Source organism: Muntiacus reevesi, chromosome 9, assembly GCF_963930625.1.
Source record: "Muntiacus reevesi chromosome 9, mMunRee1.1, whole genome shotgun sequence".
Classification (NCBI taxonomy): domain Eukaryota; kingdom Metazoa; phylum Chordata; class Mammalia; order Artiodactyla; family Cervidae; genus Muntiacus; species Muntiacus reevesi.
Genome location: NC_089257.1, coordinates 69,178,913 through 69,202,906, shown reverse-complemented (window position 1 = coordinate 69,202,906; position 23,994 = coordinate 69,178,913). Strand labels below are relative to the sequence as shown.

General features: G+C 40.1%; 3 protein-coding genes across 6 annotated transcripts; 2 read left to right on the top strand and 1 right to left on the bottom strand.

Annotated features, from left to right (window-relative positions):
* The first annotated feature begins 13 nt into the window (after window positions 1–13).
* NKAPD1 (NKAP domain containing 1) lies at window positions 14–9,605 on the top strand. Of its 3 annotated transcripts, none has more exons than XM_065944739.1 (6): window positions 14–88; window positions 1,269–1,345; window positions 5,762–5,862; window positions 7,409–7,558; window positions 8,419–8,472; window positions 8,908–9,605. In XM_065944739.1, the coding sequence occupies exons 2-6, from the start codon at window positions 1,277–1,279 to the stop codon at window positions 9,416–9,418; spliced, it is 885 nt and encodes a 294-aa protein (XP_065800811.1). In that variant the 5' UTR covers window positions 14–88; window positions 1,269–1,276; the 3' UTR covers window positions 9,419–9,605. The 3 variants fall into 3 exon arrangements, with proteins under 3 accessions (XP_065800811.1, XP_065800812.1, XP_065800810.1); XM_065944740.1 differs by having other exon boundaries at window positions 23–653; window positions 8,911–9,605; XM_065944738.1 differs by having other exon boundaries at window positions 24–653.
* Window positions 9,606–11,512: 1,907 nt separating this feature from the next.
* Window positions 11,513–13,526, bottom strand: TIMM8B (translocase of inner mitochondrial membrane 8 homolog B). The gene is made up of 2 exons (XM_065944744.1): window positions 13,381–13,526; window positions 11,513–11,909 (listed from the first exon to the last, which is right to left on the bottom strand). Exons 1-2 carry the CDS (start codon window positions 13,462–13,464, stop codon window positions 11,742–11,744), a joined length of 252 nt encoding a protein of 83 aa, XP_065800816.1. The 5' UTR covers window positions 13,465–13,526; the 3' UTR covers window positions 11,513–11,741.
* Window positions 13,527–13,554: 28 nt separating this feature from the next.
* On the top strand, window positions 13,555–22,765 carry SDHD (succinate dehydrogenase complex subunit D). Of its 2 annotated transcripts, XM_065944742.1 has the most exons (4): window positions 13,555–13,698; window positions 16,444–16,560; window positions 17,929–18,073; window positions 21,786–22,765. In XM_065944742.1, the coding sequence occupies exons 1-4, from the start codon at window positions 13,647–13,649 to the stop codon at window positions 21,949–21,951; spliced, it is 480 nt and encodes a 159-aa protein (XP_065800814.1). In that variant the 5' UTR covers window positions 13,555–13,646; the 3' UTR covers window positions 21,952–22,765. The 2 variants fall into 2 exon arrangements, with proteins under 2 accessions (XP_065800814.1, XP_065800815.1); XM_065944743.1 differs by lacking the exon at window positions 17,929–18,073.
* The last annotated feature ends 1,229 nt before the right edge of the window (window positions 22,766–23,994 follow it).

Sequence of the window (23,994 nt, the reverse complement as noted above, 5' to 3'; positions counted from 1 at the left end):
CCACTTCCGGCCTGGAAGGGAAGTCAGCTCTCTCTTCTCCTAGAGAGCTTCCTCCCCCCAACCCCGCCACGCGAGGCTGCGGCGCACGGTATGGGTGTGTTTGTGTGTGTTTGTGTGGGGAGGGTGTTTGGAAGGAAGGTTAGCAGGAGCTCCGTGACCGCTGGGGGGCAAGGGTCCCGGTGACGAAGATAGGGGTAGTTTCTCCGTCTGCCACTTGGAAGCCTCCCCCCCAACCCCCCTTCAGTCACTCTAGATACATCTTGGGGCCCAGTCGAGGGTCGTACCTGTCCAAAGCGTCCTTATCCCTTTTTGGGGAGTGAAACCCAACCCCCGGGACCGTCCCAGAGGAACGTGAGCGGGGAATGCCCCAGCCAACCCGGCCGCCCGGATTTCGCGCCGGAGCAGCCCCCGGCCTCGGTCCGGAGAGAAATCTGCCTGTCGGCCTGGGCTGAGGGAACGGCGGCCGTGACCTGGGCCACGGGTGAGGGCGGAATAACCGGTGGGAAGGCTGCGTTTTCACGAAGGACTCGGGTGAAGCTGCAGAGCTGCCTTTGAGCCCTGACTCCTTGGCTTCCTGGGTCGGAGGAGATCTTGTAATGGAGTGGTTCTTCGTCTCACACTAACAAGATGCCTGATTTCCTCAGGATCGAGGGGTGAGTGAGCGGTGGGGTGGTTGCCCAAAGCCCCTGATAGCTGCACACGTGAATATCTCTGTCATTTATTTTTTGGAGGCTTCAGGACAAAATGGAACATAAAATTCCCTTGAATGAAGCAGTGTAGGGCATCTCTGCAGTTAATGTTCTTAGGCGTCAGTTTTTGTTACTGTTGACATTTGTGTTCCTGACGCTCTTAAATCTAGGTGTTTAACTGCAAACTAATTTGGAGATTCGGGAATTGATTTCTAATCTGAACTTTGTTTGCCTTGGACTCTGTGGCTTGGGGCAAGGTATGGCTTTAAGGGAATGTCATCTACAGGAAAGAAATGAAGGCACTTGCCTCATAAAACAGTTATTTTAAGGATTAAATAAAATGGTGCTTTTGAAAGTACTTAATTTGGTGCAGTTTCAAAGAACCCCAATGTACATTATTTCTTTTCATACTCACATTAGTGTGGACAGGTGTTTCCCCCTTTTAATGGTGAAGGAAAAACTATTCCTCAGGACCACTGACTTCTAGTTCAGTGATCTTTTCTTTATCTCATGCTTCATTATAGCATAGTGATAAAAGATAACATATTAAATTATTAAATGTTACTTGATTCATTTCAGGTTGAAGAATGTCCCGAGTTCCTTTGGGGAAAGTCCTCCTGAGAAATGTCATCCGGCACACAGATGCTCACAATAAGGTTAGAGATACACCTTAGTTATTCTTCATGCTTAAGGAAGGCAAACAGTGTGCTTGGAGTTATTTTGGTACAGTTGGAAGAGACAAAGATAAATAAAATAGTTAGAATATAATTTGGTAAGTATTATAATGTAGACATACACAAAGTGGTTTCATCCACTGAGGAAGGAATAATGAAATCTGCCTTGGGAAACTGGGAAAGGCTTCACAGAATGGATGGTATTTGAACTGCTGATATTTGAACTAGTTCTTGATGAACAAGTTCAAATTTATCAGATGTCAAAGATCATTTAGCACAGAGGGAACATCATGTAGTAGCATATAGGAGCATAAGGAGCATGAAGCACTTAGGGCAAGAAATTGTATGCATCCATAAAGTAGAGAATTTGGGAGGTAATGGCAGAAGATGAGGCTTGAGTGGTGAATTAGAGTTGGATTATGATGCTTGGAGATTTTTTCCTGTGGGCAATAAAGAAACCATTAAATATTTTTAAGCAAAGTTTGAGTATATTTGACTGTATATTTGAGTAAAGTTTGACTGTATTTATATTTTAGAAAGATGATTTGTTAGCTGGGGAGGGTATAGATCAGATGGGTTGAAATAGTAGAGGCCAGTTAGGAGACTATTGCAGTATTTCAGGTGAGAGATGATGAGGGATTCACATGAAAACAGTGACAGTAGGGATGAAGATGAAGAATTTAGGGAATAGAGTTCATGGAACTTGATGATTGATTGGATGATAGTGATAATTTTTGAATCAATTATAACCACCTTGTGTGACTGGGTGAATGATGATGATTCAATTAATTGAGATAGGGAATAAAATAAGAGATATGATGGGAAAGGTAATTAATTTGATTTTGAACATGTTGATGGTAAGGTGCTTATAGGATATCCAGACAGTTGGCAACTTAGACTTGGAGGAAAGGAGGAAAATTGAGGCTGGATATAAAGGTTTGAGGGTTACTGATGTAAGAAGTAATAGAGTTCATGAGAGCAGATGAGGTCAAAACTTTAGTTGTCTTTGGTGAACTGTGTACAACTTCTATATCAGTTCAGTTTCTCAGTTGTGTCCAACTCTGCGACCCCATGGATGGCATCATGCCAGGCTTCCCTGTCTATCGCCAACTCCTGGAACTTGCTGAAACTTATGTCCATTGAGTTGGTGATGCCATCCAGTCATCTCTTCCTCTGTCATCCCCTTCTCTTCCTGCCTTCAGTTCTTCCCAGCATCAGGGTCTTTTCCAGTGAATCAACTCTTTGCATCAGGTGACCACAGTATTGGAGCTTCAGCATCAGTCCTTCCAATGAACAGTCAGGACTGATATCCTTTAGGATTGACTGGTTTGATCTCCTTGCAGTCCAAGGGACTCACAAGAGTCTTCTCCAACACCACAGTTCAAAAACATCAATTCTTTGGTGCTCAGATTTCTTTATGGTCCAACTCTCACATCCATACATGACCACTGGAAAAACCATAGCTTTGACTAGACAGACCTTTGTTAGTAAAGTAATGTCTCTACTTTTAAATATGCTGTCTAGGTTTGTCTTAACTTTTCTTCCAAGGAGGAAGCATCTTTGAATTTCATGGCTGCTGTCACCATCTGCAGTGATTTTGGAGCCCCAAAAAATAAAGTCAGCCACTGTTTCCACTGTTTCCCCATCTATTTGCCATGAAGTGATGGGACCAGATGCCGTGATCTTCGTTTTTTGAATGTTAAGTTTTAAGCCAACTTTTTCACTCTCCTCTTTGACTTTCATCAGGAGGCTCTTTAGTTCCTCTTCGCTTTCTCCCATAAGGGTGGTGTCATCTGTGTATCTGAGGTTATTGATATTTCTCCCTGCAGTCTTGATTCCAGCTTGTGCTTTATCCAGCTTGGCATTTCATATGATGTACTCTGCATAAAAATAATAAGCATAGTGACAATACGTAGCCTTGAAGTACTCCTTTCCCAATTTGGAACCAGTATTTTGTTCCATGTCTGATTCTAACTGTTGGATCTTGACCTGCAGACAGATTTCTCAGGAGGCAGGTAGGGTGGTCTGGTATCCACATGTCTTTAAGAATTTTCCACAGTTTGTTATGATCCACACAAAGGCTTTAGAGTAGTAATGAAGCAGAAATAGATGTTCTTCTGGAATTCTCTAGCTTTTTCTGTGATCCAAAAGATGTTGGCAATTTGATCTCTGGTTCTTCTGCCTTTTCTAAATCTAGTTTGAACATCTGGAAGCTTTGGTTCACACACTGTTGAAGTCTAGCTTAGAGAATTTTGAACATTACTTTTGCTAGCCTGTGAGATGAGTGCAATTGTGCGGTAGTTTGAGCATTCTTTGGCATTTCCTTTCTTGGGGACTGGAATGAAAATGACCTTTTCCAGTCCTGTGGCCACTGCTGAGTTTTCCAAATTTGCTGGCATATTGAGTGCAGCACTTTCACAACATCATCTTTTAGGACTTGAAATAGCTCAGTTGGAATTCCGTCACCTCTAGCTTTGTCCATAGTGAAGGCCCACTTGACTTCACATTCCAGGATGTCTGGCTCTAGGTGAGTGATCACACCATCGTGTTTATCTGGGTCATGAAGATCTTTTTTGTTTAGTTCTGTGTATTCTTGCCACCTCTTCTTAATATCTTCTGCTTCTGTTAGGTCCATACCGTTTCTGTCGTTTATTGGATTCATCTTTGCATGAAATGTTCCCTTGGTGTCTCTGATTATCTTGAAGAGATCTCTAGTTTTTCCTATTCCGTTGTTTTCCTCTATTTCTTTGCATTGATCACGGCAAAAGGCTTTCTTAACTCTCCTTGCTGTTCTTTGGAAGTCTGCATTCAGATGGATATATCTCTCCTTTTTTCGTTTGACTTTTGTTTCTTTTCTTTTCTCATCTATTTGTAAGGCCTCCTCAGACAACCATTTTACCTTTTTGCATTTCTTCTTCTTGGGGTTGGTTTTGATTATCACATCTTGTACAATGTTAGGAACCTCCATCCATAGTTCTTCAGGAATTCTGTCTATTAGATCTAATCCCTTGAATCTGTTTGTCACTTCTGCTGTATAGGTGTAAGGGAATTTGATTTAGGTCATACCTGAATGGCCTAGTGGTTTTCTCTACTTTCTCTAAGTCTGAATTTGGCAATAAGGAGTTCATGATCTGAGCCACAGTCAGCTCCTGGTCTTGTTTTTTCTGACTGTATAGAGCTTCTCCACCATTGGCTGCAAAGAATATATCAATCTGATTTCGGTATTGACCATTTGGTGATGTCCATGTGTAGAGCTGTCTTTTGTGTTGTTGGAAGAGGGTGTTTGCTCTGACCAGTATGTTCTCTTGAACAGTATGAAAAAATTCAACTCCTAGTTAGATCGCAGATGTTATTACTGTCATATCCCCTGATATTTTGATTGTGAGTGAGGGTGTAACTGTTACATAAGCAGCCTCTGCAATTGCTTTAAACCTCCCCTAGTTGGATGGTAAGCTTATATTTGAAAGCAGTCATTAAAAAGGTAAATTGAGGGCAAACTTAACAGAATATTACAGGAGGGCTTAGAAATATCTGATTGTTCTTTGTGCAGCTGTACTCTGCTTTTCAGGAAATTCTCTAACAGTTCTCATGCTATTTGTTTTGTTTTGCTTTGTTTTTAACAAAAATTACTATGTTGTGAAAAGAGACGTAGCCTAGAAAGTTGAAAGACCAGTCTTTATTAGCTTTTTGACTTTGGTAAAAATCTATGAGCTTTTATTTCTTCTCAGTAAAATGTAGTAATAGCACCTTTTTTTTTTTTTTTTTGCTTTCCTTGTTAAGATTGCTTAAAATTCAATAGAGATTATACAATTAAAATCATAAGGCATTTTAGAAACATAAGGGATTATCATTTTTACTTGGTTAATAAAGTGATGAGTGTATCTATGCAGGGGTTAAAAAGCTCTTTTGTTGCTGCTGAATTCTACATAATTGAGTTTTACTGGGTTGGATTGTTTAAGCACTGTAGAGCAACCAGAATTTGTTTCCCAGGTTCCTGATCAAAACACAGTTTGTAATCCAATAACTAGTGCAGACTTTATTTTCAATTACTATTCTGTGATGTAAAGTGTTATTTTTATTAACTTATTTTTTAAAAATAATTTTATTTATTGGCTGAACTCGGTCTTTATTGCCTATACAGGGACTATTCACTATATGGACTTCTCACTTTGGTGACCTCTTTTGTTGCAGAGCACAGGGTCTGGGTGCACAGCACGCGGGCTCAGTAGTTGTGGCACAAGGGCTCAGTTGCTGCGCGGCATGTGAAATCTTCCCAGACTAGGGATCGAACCTGTGTCCTCTTCATTGGCATGTGGATTCTTATCCATAGTGCCACCAGGGAAGTTCTAGTAACTTATTATTATTTTTTTTCTTTCTTTTCATTTTTTTAAAATTAAGATACAGGAGGAATCAGATATGTGGAAGATAAGAGAACTGGAAAAACAGATGGATGATGCTTACCGGGGGACCAAAAGGAAAATGTTACCCAGCAGTTCAAGGTGAAGTTGCACCTCTGAGAACCAAAATATTCTCATCTCATTCAGAATCATCATCTTTTGTTTAAAAACATAGTGGTGTGCTAAAGATAGATGAATTCAGTTCTGTGAGTCTTTTAAGACTTTCCTTTTTCATAAATCTTGACTCAAGCATACAGGTATTGGCTATGATGCATATAGCCCCACTCTTTGTACTTATTTGGAATGGAGAACTTAAAAATTCTGCCTTGAACAATTGTAAATGTTAAGGATTCTATGGATTCTGACCTTACCTGATGGCTTTTGACTTAAGATTTTCTATAGGTATCTTATGGTCACTTAGCTGATCATTCACACCTTTCCCTTATTAGTCTTTCATCCTCTCTCTGCCTTTTCTTTACCTTATCTACTCACTGTCTTGTCACACAGCCTTTCATGTTACCTTCTTAATAATTTGACTGTGAGTATAAAGGATTATGTAGGCTTAGTTGTCTTACCTGTGGAGGCATAGGAATGTCAGAATGTTGGAAACATCTCCTGGGCCTCATATGCCTATTGCTGTAGAGCTGTTGTATGAAAAATGACTATGAAGTTAGCAATGCTGATTTCTAAAGCCATTCAGGGACATAGTTAATAATAGTGAGATATTTAAGGAGTGTGCCTGCTGAGTGTGTGGACTTTGGAGTGACTGACTCTGTGTGAATAGCTTTCTCCAAGAAAGTATTCAGGGTATCCATGGTAAACATGGCAGGGTCTCAGCATAAAAATAAATACCATTTCAGTCTGTTTTCTCTCTGAGGATGGTTCTTTGAGAATTTGGAAGTACTTAGTGCAGATGATGATTTGTTTTGTGTTGGTTATTCAATTCCTACTAACATCCCAGAACAAAATACTGTTCTTTTGGAGTGGACTATTAATGCCTGTCATGATGAATAAGTCTTTAAAACATAATTTCTTTAGGGGCAGTTTTTTTGATTGCTCATTTCCCATTATAGTACTACAGCTGCAACCGTGCCTCATAGGCATGTAGGAGGCCCTTAAACATTTTTGATAACCTCTTAGCTGGCTTAGTGACTTGTTAGTGGGATTTTGTAGGCACAGGCTAGATAAGTAGTTCATAACTGTTTTTCTACTCCAACATATTCATGGGTTACACCTTGCTACCACTGTTACTGTGATCTAATTACAGTAGGAGCTGGTGTTAGGGAAGGGAGTGTATCTCAAAATCGCTGGGGCAGTTGGAGGTGTCCCCAGCTGTGATTATTGGTCTGCTTCCTTCAGAATCAGTGAGTGAAGTATTACATGCCCCAGTCCCAAAAGTTATTTTGTTTGTACTTTGCAGTAGGAGGGGTAGTGATGATCATATTTTCATTGAATAACTGTACAAATTAAGAGAGGACATAATGTTAAAAAGATATATATTTTTAACATTAAGTATCAGGTTATAAAAAAAGTATTAGGTTGTTTTGGTCTCCTTTTAGCTTGTTCAGTGAGTTTTTTGCATGATATTCCATAAAGTAACCTTACAGATTGCTTCTGTATCTAAAAGTTCTTCTCTTATCTCTTATAGCCGGATGCGCAGTGATGGTTTTGATGAAGAAAGTCAAAGAGATTACTGGAGGCCAAAGAATGAAATTTGTGGAGCACTGGATGATGGTTTTCTTAAGGCTAAATCCTGGAACAAGAAGTTATATGATTATGAAGCTAACATGCCAGACAGGTCTGTGACTAAATTCTTGTGACCATTAGTGATGTATGGCCTGGGAATGTGTACTTTTAAAAATTATCCCCGCAAAAGCTTATTACAGAAATGTTCATAGCATACTCATAATAGCCAGAAAAGTGGAAACCCAAATGTCTGTCAGTTAATGAATGGATAAACAAGATGTGGTATGTGGAATGGTAATGGAATGTTATTTGCAGTAAATGGAATAAAGTACTGTTACCTGCTAGAACATGGATGAACCTTGAAAACCTTATGCTAGGTGAGAAAAGTCAGACACAAAAGGCCACTTATATGATTCTATAGAGATAGAAAGTAGATTAGTGGTGGCCATGGGCTGGAGGAATGGAGTAACTGCTGATGGATTGTTTTTTTGTGGGGTGATGAAAATATTCTAAAATCATAGTGGTGATTCAGAGTTGCACAACTCTGAATATGCTAAAAGCCACTGAATCGTACACTGTAAATGGGTGAATTTTATGGTATACGAATTATACCTCAATTAACGTATTTTAAAAAATTGTCCCAAGTAGACAGCATTATGTTATGAAGTGCTTTTGGAGACATATTTCACAGCTGAAGAACAGCGTATTAAGAGTTCCTCAATGTTTTAAGGAAGAGGATGGCAAGTTTTCTTACAAATGGATAAAGGAATCCTTTGTTTCTGAAATGAGAGTGTATAGTATGGAAAATGTAACCAAGTTACTGATCTATAAATGTGGTGTTGGCTCTTTCATATCTTTTTTTTGTTCTGTGTGTGTCTGTGTATGTATACACTCGTAAGTCTAAATTTGTCTTAGTTTTAAGAAATGTATGCATTGCTTTAGTAATATGTGTAATAAAACATTATCTTACAGATGGGGCCACAGTGGATATAAAGAGTTATACCCTGAAGAATTTGAAACAGACAGGTAAGGCAAGTAGGCTTACTGGAAAAAAGATAGAAACTAAGATTAGTACGAAGTCTAAATTATAAATGAAGTTCATAATTTATTATGAAGTATATGACATTTGCCATTAAAAATGTAACCAGAGAAATAATAGGCAGTTTAGTTGGGAGAGGACTGATATTTTGCCTTTCCCTGACTGACATTTGGCATATCTGTAGCATGTAGGTTTTGTATACAGTGTTCCATACAGTAACTCAGTATGGCAGAGAATTTTTATCTTCATTTTAAAAATGAGGAAACAAAACTCAGTGATAAAATCTCATGGTAAGCCTGTATCAAAGCTTTGATTTAAAATTCAGATGTTAACCCCAACTTCCCATCTAGAAAGCAGAATATAAAAATTATATAAATACACTTTATATTTTCTACAGTAAAGCAGTTTTTCTTTTTTATTAGTAGTGATCAGCAAGATATTACCAATGGGAAAAAAACATCTCCCCAGGTAAAATCATCTACCCATGAATCTCACAAGCACAAGAAGTCAAAGAAGTCCCACAAAAAAAAGCAGAAAAAAAAGTCACACAAAAAACAGAAGAAGAGCAAAAAGGAAGCCACAGATATAACAGCAGATTCCTCAAGCGAGTTCTCAGAAGAAACTGGGGCTTCTAAAGTTACCAGGAAAAGGAAGCAACCACATAAACGCAAGAAAAAATCCAGGAAAAAGTCTCTCAAGAAATCTCCTTTATTCTTAGAGGCAGAAAGTGACACTTCCCCATCAGATGATTCTGCATCCAGCAGTTCTGAGGAAAGTGAGGAAAGAGACACTAAGAAAACCAAAAGGAAAAAGAGAGAGAAAAAAGCTCATATCCCTGTAGTTAACAATGAAACACAGGAGAGGACAAACAAACGCACAAATTGGAAAGTGGCTACAGATGAAAGATCTGCTGAGAGTTCAGAGGATGACTAAATGAGAAAGCAGCATTCTTGTTTTCTGCATGACTCTGGGTATTTACAGTTCTTACACCTTGGGGTTTGCCAGTGACGCTACTGCTCAGCACAGGGCCTGAGGTTAGAGCTGTCCTGTGCCATCTGTATATGTTCTGACAGATGTCTTGTCTATTTTGGCCTGTTAAACTTGATCCTCTTATTGTTAATAGGGAATCTGTTATTTTGTTATGAAGGTTTCTTGAAGAGATTATTTTTTGTGATTAATCACATTTAGGGTAGAGTGCATATGCAGCAAATTAAAGGACCCAGAAAACAATCCAGTAAAGACCTGGGTATACCAGTTGCAGTGTTGAATTTGGGGAAAGCAAGGGCTGGGGTCAAGAGATGGATTGAGCTAGTGCTATATAGAATGGTATGATGAGGGAATATCGTGTTGCTCTTGTCTGTTATATAATAGGTGCCACAACTTGACTTTGTCTTTAGCCTTGGTGCTTTGATCTTTTCTGTATTTTGGCCCCATCAGATGTGGTCCAGTTTACGTAATAAGGAAATGAGCATAAGAACATTTTTAATTCATGATAACATCCTTAAGAGAGCTGTTATTGGTAGAAACTAGGGGTTTTTGTCAAATTTCCCTGCTGGACAGGGTCTGTGGCTATACTCAGTATACCCCTAAACATGGATAATTGGATAGTAAAAGGTTTTCCAGTTCCACTGTTTATTACCTAAATGCACTTGTATTCAAAATTATTTCTTCAGTTGTCTTGGTAAGTCTTCAACCAAATGAAGAATTAGGCATCAGTCATGCTATCTCATCGTGTGCTGAAAAGGATTCAGGGCAGCAACAGCCATTTAAATGTTGTCTTCCTTGTGCATTTCTTAGTTAATGAACTTATAGATTTCCCTTGAAACTAAGTTGAATTGATTCCAAAATGAAGTAGGCTTCTCAGGGACATATCCATTTCTTCCTAGTCTGCCTTTGGATTAAAGCACCAAGCGGAGATCTTGGTATTTCCCTTTGCTATATACGGTGATCCTACTACATTAATTCTTAAGAAACCAAACTCACTGGAAGAAAGCTGGCAGAACACAAATGAATAATATTTACTATGGCAGATCAAGTGACATTGTTTTTTCCTGGCTGTCACTTCATGGGCCGAGTAAAAATCTTGAAAGCTCAGACTTTTGGTCTTGGTTCTGCCATTAATTGGTTATGAGGTTTGGAGCAGGTAAGTCAACCTCCCTGGCCTTACTTTCCCCATCTCTAAAACAGAAATACTTCATGGTAGCCTGACAGTGTATGACACCAGCAATAGACTATGACAACATTCCATGAGGTGGTAATTTTTTGTAGCTCTGAACTATTATATTGTTCTCTTTACAGAACAGATTTCTAATAAAATGCTTAGTCATAAACAGTTGGCCAGAGGTTCCCTAGCCCTTGACTCTAAGCAGGTGCTACCTTTTGGGATATTTATTTGAAATATTAGTACTTTGGTACTGAACTGCTGATGTTCCATGGTGCATATTTTTAACATTGAGATTAAGGGCCCAAGTAGGGAAAAACAGTCTATAATTACTACCTCTTAACCTAAAGCAATTGTTTTCTTCTTGGAGCAAGTGAAATCTTTGTGGGAAGGAGTTTTCAGCTCCTGGGTTGTTTTTTTTTTAAGCATTGTTTCTGTGCTCTAAAAGTTTTGATTCTAAGCACAGACTCAGGAAGATGGGCCAGTGGAACAAGGCATCTCCAGGAAGTTGATTCTGTTTGGGTCTTGACTTTCTCTTCCTCTCATAGTCGCAGGCCTCTTTCCCAGTGAACACACATCTTGCCTGTTTTGTTTTTTTGCCATGTTTACCTTTTCCTGGTCATGTATAAGCAATAAAGCTGTTTTCTGTTCTTCACCTTTCTCAACCCCAAATTCTCTTTGATGCCTTAAGGCTAATAAGGCTTTTGATGGTTCTTCCCACCCCCTTCAATATGGCTTAGGATGGCTCTTCAAAACCTAAGATCTCTCATTTGCACGACTAGTGGCCTTGGAACATACTTATTTCTAATGTTCCTACTAATCAGAGATCTATATATTAAATCCCAAAATGGGATTTACAAAGAGAGTTGGAGAATTCACATTTATTGAATAAATTGTTGTGATACAAGATGGAATTTCTGAATTCCCAATAAATAAATTTCACTTTTTGAACATTTGATCTGTTACTTTTTAGCACCAACAGGCTTGGTAACAGCCTGAAGTTAACCTGACAGAGGGCTGACAACCTTCCCCCACTGGCCCTTCAGTCTGCTTAGTAAGTCCTTTGCTGCTTGTGTCATTCTTCCAGGGGATGGCTTACTGCCCTCCTTTCTGTACAATCTGGGCAAACCGACTGGTGATAGCAAGAGTAGTGTCAATGAAGCGGTCCACACAGCTAGAGAGACAATTTTCAGTGCGAGAGTCTAAGCGATTTCCTGGCTTCTCCACACATTTATCCCAACATAGCTCCATGAAGTGATGCACCTAAGAGGAAAGAAAAAAAATAACTATTTGAGGTCTGCTGACAGGCTTTATCTCTGAATTTCCTTCCCATTTTTCTCACTTTCTGTCACCTGACTAAACTGTTCTTTGACTCTTTCCTCACTTCCTGATTTGTCACCAATACAGTCCAACTCCTCATTCCTACCCTGTAACAATACTTTCATCCTTTCCTTGTCTAGTTTTCTCCTCCTCAGTAACTGAAAAATAGGTACTTTTGATCAAGTCACCCCAGTGCTGGGCCTAATGCATGTTTCTTTGTCAGTCACTCAGGGCACTCCCTTATTTAACACCCAACCAATGTGTTTCAATGAGGTAGGTTCACACACAGCATACTTAACTTAGCCCTCAATACTCCTCCCTAAAGGTTTTTCCAGTTTATCATCACCTCCTTGACAGCACCATTATTTTCTGTGTCACGTCCTTAATCAGATTGTAAAAACTGCAGGCAGAATTGATACCTTCTTTATTTCCAAGCTAACACCAGTGTAAGCTGGGAAAGCTATGGTACCAATTAATTCCCCCAAACCACTGCACTCATCTCATTCTAAGCCTATTCCTTAGAAGTTCTTAAGTTGTTAACCTTTTGGGGGTCAGGGACATAAGTTGAGAATCCAATGAAGGTTATGGACCCATTCTACAGAAAAATGCTCACAGGAAATGTGTGTGCTTTCAAAATGTTCAGGTCCAAAGATTTCCAACCAGGGTTCTCGCCACTTATCTTCCGCGAGCCCTCCCCTTCCCACCAACTCCACTCCCGGCGGGGAGTAACCATTTACCAAGGGCTTAACTATTTCGGGAGGCTGGGGTCCTAAGTAGTACGTCAATTCTTTTTGAGGTCCTAAAGAATGTCACCTCCATTTAAGAGGCACGGTAAGTAAGAAGTCCAAAATCATGCAGTTAGTAAAGGTCAACGCCGGGGCTGGAACCATGCTCCGAAGCTCTTGTTCTAACCTGATAGTCTAGACTGACTACTTCAGGGCCCACTTTCATCCAATGATGCTCTACTACTCTATCGTTTTCAAATACATTATTGCATATGATCCTCGACATCCTGTGAGACAGCAGGCGACTGTGAAACCAAGACCTAACGGTGGATGGGTGTTGTGTTTAGGGGCACGTGGCCTGTAGGCGACAGAGCAGTATGAGAAGTTGGGTCCTCCCAATGCCAGCCTAGAGAGCTCGCCACCAAACTAGGCTTCCGTGCACTTGCGTCGCCCGAACCTTTTTGCTTCGCTTTACACCTTCTCTTTCCCCTACGCTAGGCTCACAGGGCACCTGAGCACTGCAGGTCACCAGCGGCAGAAGTGACTCGTTTCTTTAGTGAGCAGAACCACGCGCAGCAAGCACGGAGTGGCGGGCGGCCGGCCCGCGCCGCCAGCGTTCAGAGCTCCGCGAGTGCCCGGGACTTGTACTTCATCCTCCTTTCTCTTCACACTAGTCCCTGTCCCCGCACCTGTGCAGTGAACTGCGCTTTCTGCTGTTCGGCCGCCACCAGGCGTTGCAACTCGGCTTCGTCCGCCTCACCCAGCTCCGCCATCGTCTGTGTCCGGTTACCGACCTTCCGAAGAGTTATCTGCGCATGTGCGGCGGGTCCGCCGACCCCGACTTCCGGTTCACGCGGCGTTTTCCTTTTCCATGTTTTCTTCCCGTCATCGCGGGCGGATGTTGTCGTATGACTGCTTCCGGGTTGCTGGTTAACCTTGAACCTTCAGGAGCGACATGGCGACTCTCTGGAGGCTGAGTGTCCTTTGCGGCGCCAGAGAAGGGCGAGGTGAGGGCAGCCGGAGGTTCTTAGCACAGCCTCCAGCCGGGGGAAGGGATGCGGTTAGGATTCGTCTGCTGGGCGGTGAGACCTTTTGAACAGGGGGTCTCTCCTTTCCTTTGGCCACAGCTTGACCAGCGTTCTCTTCGGGTCCAGATGTCCACTCGAGTGCATGTTTCCCCTGCTCTGGGCTGACGTGGTGATGGGGTAGTTTGAAAGTTATAGTCCTGCTGCGGCTGTGTTCACAGTTGTCTTTTTCTCCGCATTCCCTGTCTTTGGAATGTTCCCACCCTGAATCAGGAAAGAGTGTCAGTGCCTAAGCCCCAATTTACCTATTGGTCGTTTCCCTTGGAGTTCAGTTCGCTAATCATTTAAGGGGGCATTTGTGTTATACAAGGTACTGTAGTATGATGGGTTAAAAATGTGAGAAAGCGTAGTTCCAACCCTTAAAGAGTTTCCATTTTTACAGGAAAAACTCATATAAGCATAATATGACATGAAGCAGAAACTGCAGCACAGTATCTAAGTTGTATGCCAGTCCAGAGGACTATACTAGCTCTGTGTTTTGGAAGGATTATCCTGTCTCACTTCCTGAAGGAGCTGTACCTGATTGAGTCTTGAGGGTAAGGAAGCCCACAGGAAGAAGGGCATTACAGTTAGAGCTAGTGGGATGAGCAGACGCAATGATGAAAGGCATAGAAACTGCTTTTTGTGAGAGAAAACAAATCGGATATTAGAACATGAAGCTCAAGGTGAGGAATGAGTTGGTTTTGGAAAAGTGAACTGAAGTCAAATCTCAGAAAAATTTGTCTTGATGTGGAATATGCATTTTTCTTTGTGTGAAGGGGAGCCGGTGAAAGATTTGACATAGATTTGCAGTTAGATTTACCACCTTGGTAACTGGGTGATTTATTGATGGCCATTATGGGAGACGGGACAAGCTAAGACCTAAGTTAGGAGGTGAATTGAGACACTTATTGTAGTAGTCTAGGCAGGTATGGTGAGCTCCTTAACTTGGAAAGTAATACGTAAGAGAAGATTGCCTCAAGAAATGCTAAGGAGTTATATTAGTATGGTTTGGTATTTGGCTGAATTTAGAAGGGAAGTCTTACATGATTTCCAGATTTCTGGCTTAGGTTGAAGAGTGACTGGGGTATCATTAAATAAAATGAGGAACATGCAAATGAGAGGCAAGTCTGAATGAGAAATCAAGTTGAACGGTGATTTTAGTTTTTGCCATAGTGAGTTTGAGGACCAGGTGTGGTAACTCAGGGGAGAGAGCTTGCAGGTACTCAAACTTCCAGAATTCTGGCGAGAGATCAGGCCTGGTGGTACAGAGTTGAGTGTCACCAACCTAAAGGCTCTAAAAGTTGAGTGGACAAAATGTCTAGGGGTGGGTCTAGGCAGCAAGGAGAGCAAAGGGCAGATGATAGACTCCTGGGTGAGCATTTAAGAGCAGATGCAGGAGGAGACTGATATATAATGATCAGAGAATCAAAGGGAGAAGCTGAAGAGAGTTCTGTCAGAGAAAAGAAGGGAGAAGCGGCCACCAGTGCCTCATGGTGCAGAAAGGCCCAGTAAGATGAAGACTGTTGGATGTGGCCACATGAGAACATTGGTGATTCATGAAGGCAGCTTTGGTGGGGATGAGGACAAGTTGCAGGCCTCGAAGAATTTTAGGGAAGTGAGGAAGTCAACGTGATTTAGACAACACTTTAAAGAAGCATGTTTAGAAAGAGAAGAAAGGAGGGGAGGACTGCATGGGCATTATAGGACATAGGATGAAGGGAGGGGTTAAGTATATTACATCAGTTGAGGGAAAATGGTCAGTAGGAAGAAAGGAGGGGTTAAAGATACAGGAGAGAAATTATCTTTTATTGAGTGTTTATAACATTGTGGGACTTAGGCTGAACATCTTACATATATTATTTAATTTTCAGCAGAGTATTATGAAGTAAGTACCAATGTTTTCATTTTACAAATGAGGACATTGAGGCTTGGAGAGCCTATTTAACTTAATTGCCCATTATCTCATGGCCGGTATTGATAGGCTTGGGTGTTCTTAGGTCTGCCTAGTTTTCAATCAAGAGACAAGATCTATAAGAGGACAGAAAGGGATGAGTTCAAGAGTGCAAGCACAGAAATTGATCTTGAAAAAGAAAGTGGTATTTCCCAAGCTAGGCTGAATTACTTGAAGACAAAGACTTTGTCTTTATCTCTCTTGCTGTTGTGCAGAGCATAATTTTGTGTGTAGTAAAATTTTGTTGGATGAGTAGATGAATGAGAGGATAAAAGAGCCATAATTAATTTTTAAGAATTGGTCCGAGTGAAGCCCTTTTTGCAGAAGTGCTCGTTGATTTATCAGTCTTTCCATGGCTGCTTAGTCTAGTCTCACAGCAAGCCAGTGAAGTAGATGCTGTCCACATTTTACAGATTAGATGGTTATTCCCTCTTTGGGGTTAAGTAGCTTACCTATGGGTCTTCCTTGGTGGCTCAGTGGTAAAGAATTGGCCTGCAATGCAGGAGACCTGGGTTCGATCCCTGGGTTGGCAAGATCCCTTGGAGGAGGGCATGGCAATGAGAATCCCATGGACAGAGGAGTCTGGCAGGCTGCATGCAGTCCATAGGGTCACACGGAGTCAGACATAACTGAAGCAGCTGAGCAGCAGCAGCAGCTTATCTCTGGTCATTTAGAAAGTCTCAATCCCATTACAGGGAAGGTGGTTATGATTCCCTTGATGTCTCTTTCCTCAGCTCTGTTCCTCCGAACCCCAGTGGTCAGACCAGCTCTTGTCTCAGCATTTCTCCAGGACCAACCTGCCCAAGGATGGTGTGGAACACAGCATATTCACCTGTCACCCAGCCACCATGGTATGTGCCTCTTTGTCTGGGCCGATTATCATGCCTTTGGCAGGGCTTGCTCTCTGAGGGGAACTCTTGTGTCCAGCTCTGTCGAGTGAAGACCTAGTCTACACTTTTGGGCATACAATGCTAACATGGTTGAATGATGCCATTTCCACTTATACAGAACCTTCTGGACTAAGTCTTTAAAAAAATTTTTTAAGTTTCTTAAAAGAAAATAGCTCTGTAGGGGGAATTTGTTCAATGTAGTTTAGTTACCTTTATTTTTTGGAGAGGAGCCAGATCCAAATAATTTAGAATAGCAGACAATTTAAAAAAATCTTACATATTTATAGCTATAATAATGTGCTTGTTTTTATTTAGGTTGCTATTAAAATCATGTTATTTCTTGGATGAATACTATTTAGATATTATTAAGTCTTAGAAAATCCGTGAGTGAGTAATGAGGTAACTATTTTCATTTTTAAAGTCTGGAAACATCAGTATTTTATAGAGATAAAGACATTTGGTTCTTAAGTCTGTCACTTGAAACCCACATCTGAGTTATGAATAATTATGCAAGTATAGTTTTTCTGCTATTTAGAATTATTTTATCTTTGAAAAGATTTTGTTGATGAACTTTGCTTTGTTCAGTTAGATTTAGTAGAGCGATTTTAACTTGTGGTGCATGGGACCGAAGGAAAGTCCTCAAGGTTGTGTACATAGTTTGTAACATGTGTATCTATGTGCATTTTTCCAGGAAGTAACTCCATCATTAATAAAACATTCCCAAAGGGGTATGTAACAACCCCCCCCAAAAAAAAGAGGCTTTCAGAGAGATGTTTAAAGCCCATTTTATTTTTACTTGTTTAAAAGAAAGTTTCATGTTCCTTCTCTATATTGGGCTATTTATAAGTAACAAAACAGAAGAAGAACCATGATCCTAAAAGTTGACATTAGAACTGTGCTTCTCTTTGAATTGACAGGCTTAATTTTCTTTTGGGAGGATTTTTAATATTACTTAGAAAGATTAGGTGTAAATAAGATTAATGTTTTAAAGGAATTCCTAAGGTGTTACCTGAGGTATCTGTATCTGTCTGTTACAATGAAGTCCAAGGTTGGTAATTCTGCATAGATATTTCATCCATCTTCTTGCCTCTAAGCAGAGTGGATCTCTATTACTATATGTAGGCTTTGAGAAACCCTATGCTGAAAGACTTCAGAGAAGGGAGATTGCATCTTTCTCATTTACCTCCTTTCTTTTACCCCCTTTATGCTCAGAGTTAAGTCTTAAATGCATGCTGGTTGCCGTTCTGTTAGTTTGGGTTAGTTTGTGGCAAATACTGAGATGTGTATTTCCACTGAAACTCTTAGGAATCTCGTCCTTCCTTTCTATAGCTGGTTCCAAGGCTGCATCTCTCCACTGGACTGGTGAGAGGGTTGTCAGTGTTTTGCTCCTGGGCCTAATTCCAGCTGCTTATTTGAATCCTTGTTCTGCGATGGACTACTCTCTGGCTGCAACCCTCACTCTTCACAGTCACTGGCAAGTACAGCAATCCTTTCAATATTACCTTGTCTATGCAGTTGATTTGCTGTGAGCTTATCTCACGTTGCATATGAGGGAGAAGTTGCTCAAAATACTGAAGATCTGAAGAGAACAATAAAACATATGTAAACTATTTATATGCCCAAATTTGTGTATCCACGTGCCTATTAGATGTCTCCCTTTTCATATCTGAGAGGCTTTTGAACTTAGCATTGCTTTTGAGAGTTGCCCGTTTTATGTGGTTTGGCAAGGACAATATGCTGTCATGGGTGGGGAGGTGTTTTTTGGATTATTAGAACTGAAAGGACTTGAAGGAGTATCTTAGCCAACCGTGTTGTTTAACCACTGTGGAAACTAAATCCCAGGGACGTTAAATAATTTGTCAGAATCATTTTCTTGATAGTATTAAAGGGGTTGTTTGCTTACCTAGTTATTTTACTTAGTAAGCATTGGCTAGGAGAATTACCCTTCAACCAAAGAGACCTTTCACAGTAAGTGATCCCAGTTGCTCTTGAAATACTAGATCACAAGTACAGTAGGATTTCTCTAATGTGTGTTTCTTGGAAGAAGATCAATCTAAATTGATGAAAAATCAGAATAAGAGATAAATCTAAAGTCATGCTTTTTTTTTTTTTTTTTTTTGACCATGCCGTGTGGCGTATGTAGTCTTAATTCCCTAACCAGGGATCAAGTCCTGTAGTGGAAGTGTGGAGTCTTAACCGTTGGACCACCAGGGAAGTCCTAAAGTCATACATGTTAAAAATTGCAATTGACTTCTCCAGTTACCTTATTAATTCTCTCTTCTTTTTTACACATACACAGAAAAGACTTGAAAGAGTTGTCCATAATTGTGAACTAGTTCTTTAGCATCCAGTATTTTAAGACCTGCATTGATTGGGCTTTTTATCCCAACTATTTAACTGAAGTCATTCTCAACAAAAATCACTAAAGACCTTCATTTTTCCAAATCCAGTTGTCCATTCTTTGTTCTCCACTTGAACTCGGCAGTATTCAACTTAATTGACTGATCTCTCCTTAAGTAATGTTTCTTTGGCTTCCTGGATACCATACTTTGCTTGTTTTCTTCCACCCTACCAGCTCTATATACCTTCTCAGTCTCCTCAGTCAGCACCTCCTCTTGTCTGACCTCTGAATAATAAAGGTCTGAACCCTGGGCTCATTCTTGGCTTTCTTAAATTTCTCTGTGTACACACTTCCCCCGGGTGAGTTCAGATAGACCTCTTTTTTTTTTTTTTTCAGATGGACCTCTTTTCCTGAACTGTAGACTTAGTATTTCCAGTTGTCCACTTAGATATCTAGTAGACATCCCCAATGTAATATTGCCCCAAATCACTCTTCCCCTCAAATCTCTCAATTTCTCCTCAAAAGTTTCTTCTCTCCTGTTCTTCAGTAATTCGATTAAGTTTTGTTGCTCAAACCAAAACTCCTAGGAGTCATTCTATTTTTTTTTCATTTATTTTTATTAGTTGGAGGCTAATTACTTCACAACATTGCAGTGGGTTTTGTCATACATTGACATGAATCAGCCATGGAGTTACATGTATTCCCCATCCCGATCCCCCCTCCCACCTCCCTCTCCACCCGATTCCTCTGGGTCCTCCCAGTGCACCAGGCCTGAGCACTTGTCTCATGCATCCCACCTGGGCTGGTGATCTGTTTCACTATAGATAATATACATGCTGTTTTCTCGAAACATCCCACCCTCGCCTACCTAGGAGTCATTCTAAATACTACTTTTTGTTTTAAAACCCCACCACCAGTCCATCAGCTCTTTCTGTTAGTTCTCTCCTCAAAACATAGCCTGAATTGTCACTTCATGATATCTTCACTATTACCACCTAGCTTAAGGCAGGTTAAGCCAGCAGCCTTGCCTCAGCTGCTTCAGTTGCTTCCTAACTAGTTCTCTATTTTTGTTCTTGTTACCCTTCTGCCTGCATGGCCCATTTGCCACATACAGCCAAAGTGACCTTTTTATAGGGTAAAATTAACGTTTATCTAAAGAAGATACGGAAATGGCAAAAGGCACATGAAAAAATGTGTTTGTTATTAGAGAAATGCAAATCAGAACCACATTGAGATACCACCATACACCTACTCAGATGGCTGTAATCAAAAAGATGGACTATTACAAGGGTCACGAAGTTAGAATCCTCATATATCTCTGCTGGGAATGTAAAACATTGCAGCTACTTTGGAAAATAGTTTGGCAGGTCTAACAAGTTTTTACAACAGAGAGTTATAATATGAGTTAACAATAGAGAGTTGCCATCTGACACAACAATTTCACTTTTAGGTGTATACCTACTGAAAGTGAAAAATATGTCCTCATCCACACAAAACCTTATAGCATAATGTTCAGAGCAGTGTTGTATAGCCCCAAAGGCAAAATCATCCAGATGTGTCAATGAACAGCTAAATAAATAAAGTATATGTTTACAAAGGAGTATTATTTGACCATACAAAGGTTTGAAGTGCTTATCCATGCTACAACATGTTTGAACTGTGAAAATACTATGCTAAGTGAAAAAAACTCAAGACAAAAAGGCCACATGTTGTATGCTTTCATTTATATAAAATGTCCCAAATAAGCAAATCTGTAGAGACAGAAAACAAATTAGTGATTGGGTAATGGGCTGAAGTGTACAGGGTTTGTTTTGATGAAAATGTTCTGGAATTAAACAGTGATGATGTTGCATAACTCTTCAGTATTCCAAAAGCCACAAAATTAAATTTTATGGTACTTGAATTATATCTCAATAGAACTATTACTTTAAAAAAGTAAAGTTAGGTCACTTCCTACTTAAAGCACATCTGTGGTTTCCCATTGTGTTTCAGATAAAATTCAGACTCCTTGTTATGACTTTCATACCCTATGTGATCCGCGCCTGCCTTCTGATTTCCCTGTTCTCAGCTACATAACCTTTTTACTGTTCCTCAAAGATACCAAGGTCATTGTTACTTTTGTTTGGAATGTTTCTTGCATTCAAGCCATCCTTTCTAAAATATTCCTTCATAGTACCTATGTACTTTTTCTTTCTCTTCACTGGAATATTTGTTCCATAAGGGTAGTAATGCTGTCTTAATTTGTGGTATTCTCAACATCTGTAACAGATTCTAGCACATAATAGTCTGCTTAATAAATTCTTTTTGAATTAATGAAAAACTCTATAGGCCACTTGTTTTGTTATTAAAAAAACCAAGTTTTTGTAAATAGAGTAGGAATTAGTTACTGTCTCATATAAATGACTCTGGGAAATTGAATCTGAAGAACAGGAAGGTATCTTTATTATATTGTTAGGAAACATTTGTTTCCTTCATTTTGGTTATGATTCTTGTTACTATGGGCTTCCCAGGTGGCACAAGTGGTAAAGTACCTGCCTGCCAATGCAAGAGACTTAAGAGACCTGGGTTTGATTCCTGGGTCGGGAAGATCCCCTGGAGAAGGAAATGGCAACCCACTCTGGTATTCTTGCCTGTAGAATCCGTGGACAGAGGAGCCTACTGGGCTATAGTCTATAGGATTGCAAAGAGTTGGACATGACTGAAGCAACTTAGCATGCACTTGTTGCCATGAATTGCATTTTGACCTTGACTGATTATTTTTTGCAGCTAAGTTAACTGAATAGCTTTCTAACCTAACATCACTTGCAGCTTTTCATTTGTACTGTGATTTTTTTTTTTCCTTCAGGGGCATTGGACAAGTTGTTACTGACTATGTTCACGGGGATGCAGTGCAGAAAGCTGCCAAGACAGGCCTTTTGGTGCTCTCAGCTTTCACCTTTGCTGGGCTCTGTTACTTCAACTATCATGACGTGGGCATCTGCAAAGCTGTGGCTATGCTGTGGAAACTCTGACCTTTTAGACTTAATACCTTGAGAATTGATTGTACACCTCCTTGCCTCTGCTCTGTCATGCCATTTCAACTCACAATAAGAAGGAAAAACATTGGTGAGACAAACCTCTTCTCCTAATCACCTGATTGTTTTTAGAATTTAATCTTTGAAGAAAGATTTGAGAGAAGTTGCATCTTAAGAAATTATAAGACTGAATTCTGTATTCTGGGGAGCTAATGGAGTGTCTCAGCTTTTCACAAGTCTCATAGTATAACTGAACTATATATATGAGCTTTTTTTGCCTTTTAATTTATCAAACTCTTAAAGGGAATTCAGCTTTATTACTCTGGATATCTGATCAAACGTCAATATTTGTCCTAGGATGATGGAGAAAGGGAAAGACTTAATTCATAAGTAAAGACTGCAGAAAATTAGGCAGTGTTTAGTTTTTGTAAACCTCCCCCTCTGTTCAGTTGATACCAGTTACTGAAGGTTACATGTCTTAGGGAAATTTGAAAATTAGAAATGCTGATATTTCACATTACTGATTTCTAAATCCTAGGAAGAAGAGCCTGGAGAGTTTCTGAATGTAGAGAAGTTCCATTTAGGGAAGAGTTCCCTTTATAGATGTTTCAAATTGTTACAGATTCTAAACCAAGACTTAATCCTCAAATGTGTTTATTTTCCTTGTCCTAAAATAATCTGTCCACAAATATAAAATTATTAGTGATAAGTTGTTGTTTTCCCACTGGGAATTTCTAATGTGAAAATGTATTCCATGAAGGTAATTTTTTTAAAAAAATAAAATGTTGCATAATAAAGGTTTATTCTACTCTTTCATGTCTTATTTGTTCCTAGTTTTATTCAGTAGAACTGAGTGTCTGTTGCATATATAGCTCTGAAGCAGGACTGAATTTCCTTTCATTTTTTTTCTGAATTTAGCAGATAGGTAAGTTAGACACAAAGTACTGTAACACAAAAGAGACATTCATGTAATAGGCAGAAAAGTGCCGAGTATAAGTAGTTTGGTATGAGGAGACTTAAGTAGTAGGAATTAAAATTAAGTCCAGATTATGGTGTTCTGTGAATGCCAGCCTTTATATTCAAATTATATACTGTATGCAGTTAGTCTGGTCTAAGGGATGTGTGTAAGGCATGATGGTTTCATCTAGCAACATAGATTAAATGGGAGTGGGTGCATTTCACTCACTGAGGACTTACTCCACAACGGAGGCAAACTGCGGGAGGGGAGCTGGCTAGAAGGGAAGTGTTCATGCTGGAGGTTGAAGATGAGGTCCCCTTAACATCCTTACAATCTTGTAGGAGATTCAGATGTGTATTAAGGATTTAGGAAGAGGTGGTTAATTCTGTCTGGGGGCTGGTTAAAGGTTTCAGAAGGGGGTGGTGCCTGAATAGTAGTGCTTTGTCAATGAGAGGTGGGGTGGGGGGCTGGTCTGTCTTGGTGGGGAGGAGTATTTTTTATTACTGACTTTGTTCAGGGTTCATGGCTCATGATGATTATGAAAAGCAGACTGACCTTTAGTCTGTTTCATTATTGTTTTAAAATCTCTATAGACAGTGTTCCCCTTAAAGTCGTTTCTCCATCCCCACCCAGCCCCCAGTACACAACTGCTATAAAATGGAGAAACAGTTTTCCATAGAAGTGAAATGGGAGGGCAGTAACTGAGTAATGTGGGAATCTTGTGGCTATCACCAATACCATCTGATCCTGGTTGGATTTGGGTGTCTAATGCTAATGAACTTCATTAGATGATTGAACGTTAGAGTTGAGGCTGGTTGGGTAATGCCTGCCTCTAGTCCTGCTCAGTTTTGTAATTAGGTTGAAGCTCACCTATCACTTTGGAAAGTCAATGGGTTACTATGAACCTCTGGAGCAGGAGGGAAGATGAGGCAGGGCTGACAGCAATAGGAAGTTTCTGAGGTTAAGCAGGACATGATCAGAATTGTACTTCAGAGAGAATTTAGGTGTCATCAGGAAGGTCGGTGAACTGGAGGCAGAAGGGTGTGTAAGAAGATAGATGTAGAAGATAATGGTGGTGGAAA

Bases quoted from the DNA above. Each gene is read 5' to 3' on its own strand.
- NKAPD1 (XM_065944739.1), top strand. From the start codon at position 1,277: ATGTCCCGAGTTCCTTTGGGGAAAGTCCTCCTGAGAAATGTCATCCGG. The intron at 1,346-5,761 runs GTTAGAGATACA...TTTAAAATTAAG, and splicing joins ACACAGATGCTCACAATAAG to ATACAGGAGGAATCAGATAT. The intron at 7,559-8,418 runs GTCTGTGACTAA...ATTATCTTACAG, and splicing joins GAAGCTAACATGCCAGACAG to ATGGGGCCACAGTGGATATA.
- TIMM8B (XM_065944744.1), bottom strand. From the start codon at position 13,464: ATGGCGGAGCTGGGTGAGGCGGACGAAGCCGAGTTGCAACGCCTGGTG. The intron at 11,910-13,380 runs GTGCGGGGACAG...CTTTCCTCTTAG, and splicing joins AAGCGCAGTTCACTGCACAG to GTGCATCACTTCATGGAGCT.
- SDHD (XM_065944742.1), top strand. From the start codon at position 13,647: ATGGCGACTCTCTGGAGGCTGAGTGTCCTTTGCGGCGCCAGAGAAGGG. The intron at 13,699-16,443 runs GTGAGGGCAGCC...CTCTTTCCTCAG, and splicing joins CGGCGCCAGAGAAGGGCGAG to CTCTGTTCCTCCGAACCCCA. The intron at 18,074-21,785 runs GCAAGTACAGCA...TTTTTCCTTCAG, and splicing joins CTCACTCTTCACAGTCACTG to GGGCATTGGACAAGTTGTTA.